Raw genomic sequence first — 12,065 nt, 5'->3', positions numbered from 1 at the left:
ACCCGCGTCCCCTGCATTGGCAGGCAGACTCCCAACCACTGTGCCACCAGGGAAGCCCTAAGATACTTTTTAAAATTTAATCTTTTTTTTGTTTTGTTTTAGAAAGGCCTGATTCTAATAAATGTCAGGGGGTTTTTTGCTTTACACAAAAGACTGAAAGCCATTTAGCTCAATTTCACAAAAAAAGAAGTAACTTTGGAGACTAGAGAAGACACCTAGAATGCATTGGTCATTATTTGCTGATTTTACCAGCATAACCACATATAAAGGTTTGTGAAAGCACATATGTACAGAGAAATCCTTTTATAATGAAGTCTCACAGAACAGGAAGAACAGGTGGTATTGCAGAGTCTGGCCTTCTGTCAGTTGCTCTCCGTATGGATGGTTTCCAGTAAGAACCCAAATGCTCTCACATCCCTGGGTTTGTTTAAAGATACTTCAGTGTACGTGCTCATGAGTGTACAATTTATAGTTAACTTTATTTTGAGTCAATTCCATTCATTCCTTTTCCACACATGGACCATGATTTTGTAAAAGGAAAGCATAAAATTCCCTCAAAACTTCTTACTTTAAGAATTTTGATCCTTCTTATCTAAAAGGCATCTTTTTCTGTGTGTGTGTGCTTAAAAGTACTTCAAATTCTTGAAGATTACCCCATTGCCTGCTCAGCTTTTCCTCAAACAGGGGAAAATGTTTTTACTTTTTTTTATATAAAAAGCATCAAATAACTTAAAGTTAATTTCTGTGTATTTACTAAGGAAAGGGTGTCCTGTTTGACGCTAGAGTACTAAACTTTCCTGCTTTGCAGCACTAAATTGTTGGGTTGGAATGCATTATAATAGATACCTATAGTTTGTGCTACCATCCTTGAGAAAATAATTTTTTTTAATTTGTGTTTAACACAATCTAAGATTTTTTTTAAATGGGGGTGGTCAGTCTTTTCTGTTACATGTGAAGAAATTTAATGTCACTTCTCTTTTTCGTGGCCTCTGTATCTGTAAAATTTTGTTTTGTTTTGTTTTGTTTGCAGTACGGGGGCCTCTCACTGTTGTGGCCTCTCCCGTTGCGGAGCACAGGCTCCAGACACGCAGGCTCAGCGGCCATGGCTCACGGGCCCAGCCGCTCCGCGGCATGTAGGATCTTCCCGGACCAGGGCATGAACCCATGTCCCCTGCATCGGCAGGCGGGCTCTCAACCACTGTGCCACCAGGGAAGCCCCTGTATCTGTAAAATTTTAACTGTATACTTAGCCACCCAGATCGCGTAATCCATGAACAAAGCTGTGGTAAATGCTCTCGGATCCTGACCTTTGTTCACTGGTTTCTAGAATAACAGAAAACATCTACCTACATTTTGTTCTTTTCTTAGATATGATGGTGAGTCTCACTGAGTCCAGCTAATATTCCCCCTAAACATTCTGGTTATTTTGCAGAATGTAGGGCTTCTGTTTCTTTGAGAACAGATACAAATGGAAGAAATGATCCTTATAACATTAAAACTGGGTTTATTGCAAGTAAAAAAGTAAACCTAAAGGGTTACTTTAGGTTTATTGCAAAGATGAGAAGTATGTGCTAGAAAGTTGAGGCAGTGATCAGGAATAAAGTTTCAATTGCACTTTGTTTTAAACAGTCTCATTTCAGACATTGGTTTGGGTCAGTATAAACAAGTTGGCCTACAGGGTATTTCATTCCTGTAGCTTTGTGGATCTGGCTCTGATTTTTCACCCCAGTATACTGCAGATACACACCATGGGCCTGCCAGAAACAGGACAGCTCTCAAAATTTAGAAATAGAATAGAAATTCTTATAAAGTATTTAAAGTATTTTTTAGTTTTAAAACACTGAATATGTCTTTATTCTCATGTTAATATTTGTTGAAAGAGAGAAAGAATAAGCATCCGTCCTTCAGAGTTCAAAGTTACAGTCTGCATGGCATATAAGAAAGTGTTAGACATACATAATAATCAGGACTAAGCATTAAGATTAATAAATACTTTCTGGAGGCTGAGAAGGAAGGAATATGTGCGTCTCTGAGTTAGGGAAGCAAGGAATCCCACACAAACCTTTCTAAGGACTAAGGAATGATTATAATGAGATGGAAAAACCTAGGCTCCTTTAAAAAAAAATCAGAAAGTTTGCTGTGTGTTTGTTTTCTTTGCTTTCTACCAAGAGGGGGAAAAAAGTAGAGTTTTGCTAGGAAATACAGAATATGTAGAAAGAACAGATATCCTATGAGCTTAATGCCATAAATGGTGATGTATTCAAGTATATCCTTTTAGATAAGAGAAGATTACATGAAACCTTAAGAAAAAAAAATCCACTGAGTAACAAAATAAATACCTGAATATCTATAGTCAGAAGTTCTCCTTTTCACACATAAATCAATTTGTACGTGAGGAAATCAAAGAAAAGAACCTTATAAGTGCTTATAAACCAGAGTGCCTGGATGCTGGGGTTCTTTTTGAACCTATTATAAGTAACAGCAGTTATGTTTTTATTTGAGATAAAACTCTGCTAGTTAGTTAAAATGTCTATTTTCTTTTCTTTTGGCTGAGATAACTCATTGTGGTAATGCTGGGTTTTTCATAGTTATGAGCAATTGTGTTTGTAAGTATATCTATTTTTAATTAATACAAATGGAAAAGAGCATTATTTAATAAAGGTAATTTCATAGAAAAAGCTTTCAAAATATGAAGCTCATTGCTGGAACAATAATAAAATATAATCCCAAATGTAACAAGCATGGAAAATAGATTCTTGAATTTGGCAAACATATGTTAAGAAATATATATGTGTGTGTGTGTGTGTGTGTATATATATGTATACTGGCTGTTTTACTAGTTGCTAGGTTGATACATGGGTGAATGAGTCTTTGTCCCAGCCCTCACAGACTCACAATCCATGGGAAGAAAAGACATGTAGACAGATTATTAGAATCTGACAGAGGTTCCAGATAACACTGAAATCCTTTTGTTCCAAACCTAAAGATACTGGATAAGCTTTAACCCCCTCTCAGAATTTGTGATGCATGATTGAGCTCATTGACAGAAAAAACCTGCAGGTGTCAGAAGCAAAGAGGGGTGTGAACTAAAGCAGCAGCAGCCCTGGGCATTATGACCAGTCGTGACCAGTTAGGGCTGGGGCTGGGTTTTAGTGCCCGCACAGGGAAAGAAGGCGGGACTTTAGGATGACATGAACTGGGGACCTGGAACTGAACTTCTGCTGCGAGGTGGGAGAGTCAGACGAGTGCCATTCAAGGGAAAGGAAATAAGACTAATTGAGTCAAACCTTTACCACCAGTAGATGAGAAAAGCTTTTCTCTGCCGTGACCTTGGGAAGGAACCCCAGGTCCCTTATAAGATGTCAGAATTCTGAAGCCTGTATCTCCAGCAGATTTAGAGTACAAATTGATACTGCCACTGGGCGTGGGAAGCTCCTACCTGAAATATTAGAATAAAAATGTATGCCCCATTAGAGCCTAGCAGAAGCGATTACAGTATCACTGCTGGGATCCTTAAACAGCCCAGACATCACAATATTCCCATGGAAAAAAACAGGTGACCCTTGGGATGAGCTCACAGTCAGTCCACAACAGGAGGATGTAACAGAGGAGATTACTTCTCTGAAGACTTAAGATCCTAGACGGGCAATATTTTCTTGAAGATTTTAAAATAGCTAAAGAGAGGAAGTATAAGGATCAGAAGGAAGAGCAGTGGATACAGGATAGTGTCGTAGTTGAGAGTGTGGGCTCTGAAAATTAAGACAGATGTCAGACTTCAGAAGAGAAATTGCAGCTTACATCACCAAGAGCTAATATCCCAAAAAAACAGCATTCCTAAAAATGGAGAAGAAAATAACAATTTAATGGGGGGTGGGGGGAATAGTCAAAAGATAGGAACGGAAGATCATAGGGGAAGAAATGTAGATAGTCTCTAAACATGAATACATGCCCAATCTCACTCATATTAAGATAAAGTCAAACTGAGGTGCTATTTGGCCAAAATCAAGGAAGGGTTTAACAGCATATTCAGTTGACAGGGCTGCGCATGTCACACACTCTTAAAACTCCACTGGTGGGAGTGCAAAATGTACACCTCCTGTGGAGGGAATTTGGCAACATGTAATAAAATTACTTACCTATGTTTTCACTTTTTGACCCAGAAGCTTCACTTCTAGGAATCTGTCCCAAAGATACATTTTCAGAATTACAAAATAACACATATACAAGGTAATTCCGTGTATGCCACTATAGTGTTTGCTACAGTATTTGTAGTAGCAGTAGATTAGAAATAACTCAGATACCCAACAGTGGGATACTGGTTGAATCAATGACAATACATCCAATGGGGTAGAGTACTGTGCAGCTGTAGAAGGGAGTGGGAAACATCTCTGTTGTTAGGAAGTGACTACTTGAATATGTTGTTAAATGAAAAAGCAAGATGCAGAATAGTGTATTTAATATTCTACTTCTTATGTGAGAAAAGTGGGTAAATTCATAAATGTTTGTGAGAGTGTATGCTTGCTTACAGTTACATAAAGAACAATTTAAAGGTAAATTTAAAATTTACCCCAAAAATTTCCTAAGAAAAGAGGAAAGGAATAGGATAGAGAAGGCAGGATTGAAAGCAAGTCTTCTCTGAAAGTACCTAGTTATATAGTTTTGACTCTAGAATCATATGGATGTTTTACATAATCAAAAATAAAATTACATCAGAAAGAGGGAAAGCAATTCCTGAATTTTGTAAACAAACTGAAACAAATGAATCCAGTTATTTATTAAATTGTTGCATAGCCACATACAGCAGAGAATTATTTCAACTAACCTTATATATTACAGATTTTTCTCTATACATTCTCAGTAAGATATACTCCAATGAGAAGAAAAAATAATGCCAAGAAGTTTTAAAGTTCATCCTGAAGGCATATTGATAGTGATTACATTGGTATTGGTTTTTTCAAAGAATTAAATTGATGGATAAAGCAAATAAGAAGTAATCATGTCATTATTGTTAGGAACCAAGGTTTTTCAGCATAAGAGGAAAAGAGATATATAAAGTATAAAATCAAAGAAGTAAAAACTTATTCTTTAAGATGCAGATCTAGAATCTTAAATCTAAATTGAAAATATCACTGTTAATTTATAATTTTCTCCCTCTTAATAAGAAAGAAAGTTTTTCCTACCTCTCAGCTGAAACAACCAGAAAGCAGTAATCCAGCAGCACTGAGCACCCAGCACCCGCTCCTGTCCCACTGAATGAATGAGCTCTTTGGTAAACCAGCTGATTCCAGATCTGGGGCAAGAAATATACAAGACGAGCTTAGCTCATGTTTGCCAGAACGCAAGAGTAATTTTGTGTCCGAAGGACACAGAAAGTCGGCTACTGTACACAGAATGCACAGGATGGTTATTCCTTCCACATTTTGGTCCTAATCAGGACCAAAATTAAACTATCTAACTGATATCTTTAAAAAGCAAAACAAAATCAGTAGGAGACACACTTTTCTATTAGACCTTGCACTCCAGCTGAGAAAATAAATAGGATGTGAAGGTAGTCTGACCATGACTGCTGTCGGGCTAAATTCAGCACGGTTGTCTCCTCTAATCTAGTTGCCATCCCCTGCCTACCACACTGCTTCACAGGAGTCCCCCAAAATCTGTCCAACCAGTGGAAAAGGAGCTTTCCCAGCTAGAAGGATAATCTTCAGTCAAGTGTGTATAAAATGAACAACTTGAGAATAATTAATGGAGCTTCCCTGGTGGCGCAGTGGTTGCGAGTCTGCCTGCCGATGCAGGGGACACGGGTTCGTGCCCCGGTCCGGGAAGATCCCACATGCCGCTGGGCCCGTGAGCCATGGCCGCTGAGGCTGTGCATCCGGAGCCTGTGCTCCGCAACGGGAGAGGCCACAACAGTGAGAGGCCCGCATACCGCAAAAAGAAAAAAAAAAAATGCAGGCTCTCACCAAGCTGCTGTCATGGATGATGGAAGTGCAGTCTTAAGAAGCAACTGATCTAGGGCTTCCCTCGTGGCGCAGTGGTTGAGAGTCCGCCTGCCGATGCAGCGGATGTGGGTTCCCAGTCCGGGAAGATCCCACATGCCGCGGAGCAGCTGGGCCCGTGAGCCATGGCCGCTGAGCCTGCGCGTCCCGAGCCTGTGCTCTGCAACGGAAGAGGCCACAACAGTGAGAGGCCCACGTACCGCAAAAAAAAAAAAAAAGAATAATTAATGACTAACATACTTTTTCATGAAATGAAGTTTAAAATAAAGCTCATAGGTAATTTGTTGAAATTTTGCTAAGTTTATAACCAACAGAGTCCGACCCACCTGAAAATGATGAAGATTATGCTTTTCTCATTTTGTATATCAAATACCAAAATAGCAAATTAAAATTTAATTAAAACTCACTATAATAAAATGATTTCCAAAGTTTAACAAATGTAGGCAGAAATAATTTTAATGCTTTCTTAAAGATAATTATAATTGGAAATAATGCTAGTTAGGTTAAGAATTATTTATGATATGTTTTCTAAAATACCTCAGAATATTTCTAAGTAGTATTATTTCTAAAACTCATTTAGGTAGGTTAATAGTGTTATCAGAAACCAAAAAGGACAGATTAGTGAACAACCAGGTAACTCTGATCAGAATTCCAACCTTTTCTTTTAATACCTGGGTTTGAATAACCAACATATACTGTTTCTTAACCTAACTAAGTATTTTTCTGTGAAATATATAGTTTCTGTACCACCTTTTTTGAGCATTGACATCTTAGTCCTAAAAGAAAAGATTTGGGCCTCCCTGGTGGCACAGTGGTTGAGAGTCCGCCTGCCGATGCAGGGGATACGGGTTCGTGCCCCGATCTGGGAGGATCCCATGTGCCGCGGAGCGGCTGGGCCCGTGAGCCATGGCCGCTGGGCCTGCGCATCCGGAGCCTGTGCTCCGCAGCGGGAGAGGCCACAACAGTGAGAGGCCCACATACCGCAAAAAGAAAAAAAAAAAAAAAGAAAAGATTTAACAGAATAAACGATGAACTTTTCCTCTGGGAGGGTATGTATACCTATATACACAGATATGTGTTTACAGCTTAAAAAGTTTATCTCAGCAAGTTTCCTCCTGTCCTTTTTTTTTTTCTCCTTCCTTCCTTCAAACAACTTTGTTCTTCATGTCATGGGACCATGGGAGTTCGGCTCTCTGCACACGCACATGCATGGTTCAAGAGGGAAAATATTTGGATATAAAGTACCTTTCATGCTTGCTGGTCTTAATCTTAAGAAGAGCGTAGAGGGCTTCCCTGGTGGTGCAGTGGTTGAGAGTCCGCCTGCCGATGCAGGGGACGCAGGTTCGTGCCCCGGTCCGGAAAGATCCCACATGCCGCGGAGCGGCATGCCATGAGCCATGGCCACTGAGCCTGCGCATCCGGAGCCTGTGCTCCGCAACGGGAGAGGCCACGACAGTGAGAGGCCCGCGTACCACAAAAAAAAAAGAAGAGTGCAGAACAAGAGATCCTTGAGCAGAGTGTCCTTTATATGATCTGTATAATATCTACTGCTCTGTGAGCTGTCAGATACTTAGTGCTCAACTTCTGACTGTGCAGGAAACAGACTTCACACCAAATTAATGAATATTTGACCTGGGAACACTAGCTAAATTTTGATAAACCTCATGTCTTTCAGAAATGGAGACGTTCTTAGGACTATTTCTTCATTCGCTTACATGGATCAAATAAGTAACCTGTGGTCTTATCTGTCTCCTGTGATCAGTTCTCATGCGAGGCTTTCATTCTCATTCCTGAGAAATACTTGAGATACATCCTGCCTTGAAAGTGGATTGGCATGTGCTTTATTAGTTCTTCTCTAAGTTTTTAAACTCACACTAGGTATCAGGCATTAAAGACTGCGTGTCATGTTCTAAGATAATAACAATCCAAGTGTACTTTTGCTGCAGGGTCCTATTAAAGTCCATGGGGAAATGTTTCTTACCCACGTGAAAGTGAGTGAGGTGCAGCATGTAGTCACTTTCCGGTGCGCCCCTTTGCCCTTCTCTGTCTCCCTCACGCTTCCCCAGAGCTGCCTTGCAGATGACTCTCCATTTGTCATAAGTATGGCTTGACATAAGAAACAGTGCCCTACATATTTTCAAGGTCCCTGTAAGTCATCTCAGAAAAGATAAGTTTGATATCACAGACAATTTCTTGATAAGTATTTTCTCTGCTGTCATTGTATCCTGGAGGGAGGAACTGGCTTAGAAATGTGCATATATTACTAGGTGAAAATGTAAAGAGCCCAAATGCCCAGCAACATGGGACTCGCTAAACATCTATTCAGCTGAATACTATGCAGCCAGTTAAAATTAGGTTTTAGAATAATACTTAATGACATGAAAAGAAATGTTCATAACGGTGGTGATAGCTGAAATGTATTGGGTGTTGATTGTATGCCACGCACCTTTCTAAGAGCTTGTATTAACGCGGTTAATCCTAACAACAGTCCTATGGGGAGAAGGTATTGTTATTCTCATTTTAAAGGTGAGGAAATTGAGGCTCTGAGCATTTGAGTAGCTTGCCCCAGCTGAGCTAGCTGGTGAGAGGCAGAACTAGAATTCAGGCCCAGGCACTTTGGCCCTACCCTTGCTCAGGCATCATTATGTGAAAAAATACTGAAGAAAAATCTCTCTAAACTTTTTTATGGAACTAGACAAAATGTTTAAATTCATCTAGAAAAGAAAATATGTCAAAGATACCCAATGAGATTTTGACAAAGCAGAATTGGTGGAGAAGGACAACATGTCCTACCAGATATCAAAATATATCATAAGATATAGCAATTTAAAAAATACCATATCGTAGCAGAAATAGAGAATAAATCGGAAAAGCATGCTACTTTTTATGTTCATAGGGAAGAGGCTGAACAGGTGCACCTAAATATTAACAATGATTATCTCTGGTTAGAGGGATTTACAGGTAATTTTTCTCTTTTTTTTTTCTTTCTGTGTTTTAGATTATCTACAGTGAACATTTTTGAATCATATAATGTTAGCAAATGTATTTTTAATGCTTTTAAAACTTCAGGTTTTAACAATATTGCTGTTTGATTTTATGCATAGTGTTTGTACCATGCATTTTCTGAATTGCTTGCTCTGCAAAGGGAATTCTCTAAAATGTTTTTTATATATATATATATATATATATATATATATATATAATCTTCACCTGGGTTTTAAATTAGCCAAGCACACAGAATTACCAATCCAGTCCTCCATTTTGGTGAACATGGAGAAGAGACAGTGGGATAATAATCCTCTTCTGGTCTAGGGTTGAAGAGAAGGATTTCAGAATCTTCAATTCATTTCCAAAACCTGTATTGTTTATTGGTGGTGTAAAGAAAAGCTATTGAATTTTAATTTATAGCTTCTGTCTGATCACGTTGCTGAACTTTATTGTAAATTGTAATCATTTTTCAATTGATTCTCTTGGATTTTCTAGGTATATAATGATTTCATTTACAGATAATGATAACTTTTCCCCCAATATTTATGGTCTGTATGTTATATAACATCCCCCCCAAATGGAATAGTTGTTAAAAAGGGTGAGTAATTTTATGGTAACCTGGAAAGATGGGTCCTAATATCACGAAGTGAAAAAATAGAGTTAGCAGAGTTCTATCCTATATGTAGTATAATCCAGTCTTTATTTTAAAAAATAAAAACAAGCACTGCAATAAAGTGCTTAATTTAGGGGGATTACTCCTCTCTCCAAAATTCCTGTGGAAATTTAGGTGCTTGTCTTAGCCTGCTTGGGCTGCCATAACAAAATACCATAGACTGAGTGACTTAAACAACAGAAATTTATTTTCTCACCATTCTGGAGGCGGGGACATCCAAGATCAAGGTGCCAGCTGCCTTGGTTCCTGTGAGAGCCCTCTTCCTGGCTCACGGAGGCCTCCTCCTCACTGTGTCCCCATGCGGCAGGGGGACTCATCTCCCGCTTCCTCTTCTTACAGGGCCGCAGTCCCATCAGATTAGGGCCCCACCTTATGACCTCACTGAACCCTGACTTATCTCCTAAAGGCTGTCTGCAGACACAGTCGGCTTGGGGGTTAGGGCCTCAACATGAATTTTGAGGGGACCCAGTTCAGTCCATAATAGTGTCTAAACTTTCTTCCCCCAATATCCTCAGAAATCCTGTGTTTAATTTATTTTATTTCAGACAGGATTCATTTTATCCTTTCTTAGGACATTCTTAAGGCACTTGTTACTTTGCAGTGTGTCACAGAAATTTTACCTAAATTTAACCTTACGCATCATTTCCTCTTAGACACAAAATCGAATGAAGCTCATGGCCGACAATTATGAGGATGACCACTTCAGATCCTCCCATTCCAGTCAAACCAACCATAAACCCTCCCCAGACCAGGTAAGACTGCTTTTTGATTGTCTTGTGAAAACCAGTATGCTTTTATTTTGATGTATTTTGTACTAGCACATTACAGGTTCTGGGGTACAAGTTAGAAAAATAAAAATAATCAGTTTCTGAAAACTTTTTTTTTTTTAACACAGAGTCAGTTTCTGTCGAGGAAGGTGGTACATGATTCTGAATATTTTAAGAGGAGATAACTCAGCAGATTTGAGGACACTAAAGAATCCTTGAGATGAGAAAAAAATTTAATCTTCTCAGAGATACTCACTAATTTGTAACTGTCCTGCTTTTCTTATTTAAGAAACAGTGCCTCAGTAGAAAAACAAAACTTTGCTTGTAAGCTCAGGCACGCACAGTGCAGTGTAAAGGTAACTATTGAATATTATTTAACTGCAAATTTTAAAATCTCTGCTCATCACCTAGTAGACGTGAAGATTGAAACTTAGCTTCTTCGCTCCCATCTCCTTGGTGGATCCGTCCATCTATGTCATTCTTAAATTGTTGCCTTCAACTTCTCATCAGTGCAGAAGAGGCAGTGATGAGTCAGCCTGAAGGGGAACCATATTCAATGCCAGTTTTTTTGGAAGAAGGAAACTCTCCCAAGATCTTGAATATGATGGATGGGGGAGAGTAGTGAACAGATTACCTCATATCCCATTGCCAAAAGTCAGATTTCAACATCTCCATCACACTCAATCTTAAAATATACAGCTGAGGGAGAAAAATAATAGTTAAGTAATTACATCCATATGACTAAAGAGTCAAGGAAAACTCCCCCACTGAGCATCTCCTCCAAATGATAGCATAGCTTTGTCTTAGGGGAAGAAGAAGAAATATTGCAGGTGAAAGCAGCAATAATATCGAAAATGCGATTTTGTTCTAAGATTCAGAAGGTATAGTCATGGTTTGATGACATTTTCTCAGCCGGTTGAGGCAGACCTTATGTTTTAGAGGGAGAGCAGTAGTCTTTGACACAGGCAGCATGGAGAGCTGTGCCTCGATGTCAGCAGTCTGTTCCTGCCAAGACATCACTTGGCTTCTTCTGCCTGCTTCTGGGTACCTGGAATTAAGTTTACGCCAGTGTATATACGACGAGTATTAGGTCCTTTCCTTGAAACGGGTTTCGCTAATACCTACAAGGAATTGGGTACCTCGCAGTAGTGGGAGGCGCACAGGAATGGGGAGAGGTTGAGGAAAAGGCAAAAAATAAGGAAAAGCCTCCCACTTGATAGTGTTGCCTAGATCCAGCAGTGGATAGAGAGAGCGTCTCGGAGAGGTCAGCAGGCAGGAGGTACAGTGACAAACTAATTACGAGTCAGAGCCTGATGTAAAAAGGGTCAGGAGAGGAGAGACTGTTTGCTGCTGTTACAGTGTGCTTGTGTCTCTGTTTTGAATACTAACCAGCTCTTTTCGTTCCCACGCTGCTCTGGGGTCTCTGCCGTCCCGTAGGACGAGGAGGAGGGCATATGGGCATAGCCGTCCACGTGCTCCTAGGGCAGCCATTTGTTCAGCACGGTGAGAAACGGCTCTCCTTAACTACAGACATGCGTTCTGTTTGTTTGCCGTCACTTTTTTTTCACATGATCATCTCACGCCTTGTTTCTCTGTAATTCACTAAATCCTTGGTGTGCTCTCTGCCTTCTCATTTCACCT

General features: G+C 39.6%; 1 protein-coding gene across 5 annotated transcripts in view; it reads left to right on the top strand.

Annotated features, from left to right (window-relative positions):
• Nucleotides 1-12,065, top strand: part of ERC1 (ELKS/RAB6-interacting/CAST family member 1) — a 390,173-nt gene that overhangs the window by 321,402 nt on the left and 56,706 nt on the right. For all 5 annotated transcript variants that reach the window (XM_060111744.1, XM_060111746.1, XM_060111742.1 and 2 more), the window contains exon 17: nucleotides 10,311-10,409. In XM_060111744.1, coding sequence (XP_059967727.1) covers nucleotides 10,311-10,409 — 99 coding nt within the window. The remainder of the gene's footprint in view (nucleotides 1-10,310; nucleotides 10,410-12,065) is intronic.

This window comes from Mesoplodon densirostris, chromosome 11 (genome assembly GCF_025265405.1).
Source record: "Mesoplodon densirostris isolate mMesDen1 chromosome 11, mMesDen1 primary haplotype, whole genome shotgun sequence".
In the NCBI taxonomy this organism is placed as follows: Eukaryota; Metazoa; Chordata; class Mammalia; order Artiodactyla; family Ziphiidae; genus Mesoplodon; species Mesoplodon densirostris.
Note: the sequence above shows the minus strand (reverse complement) of the source record. Positions and strands in the feature narration are given on the sequence as shown.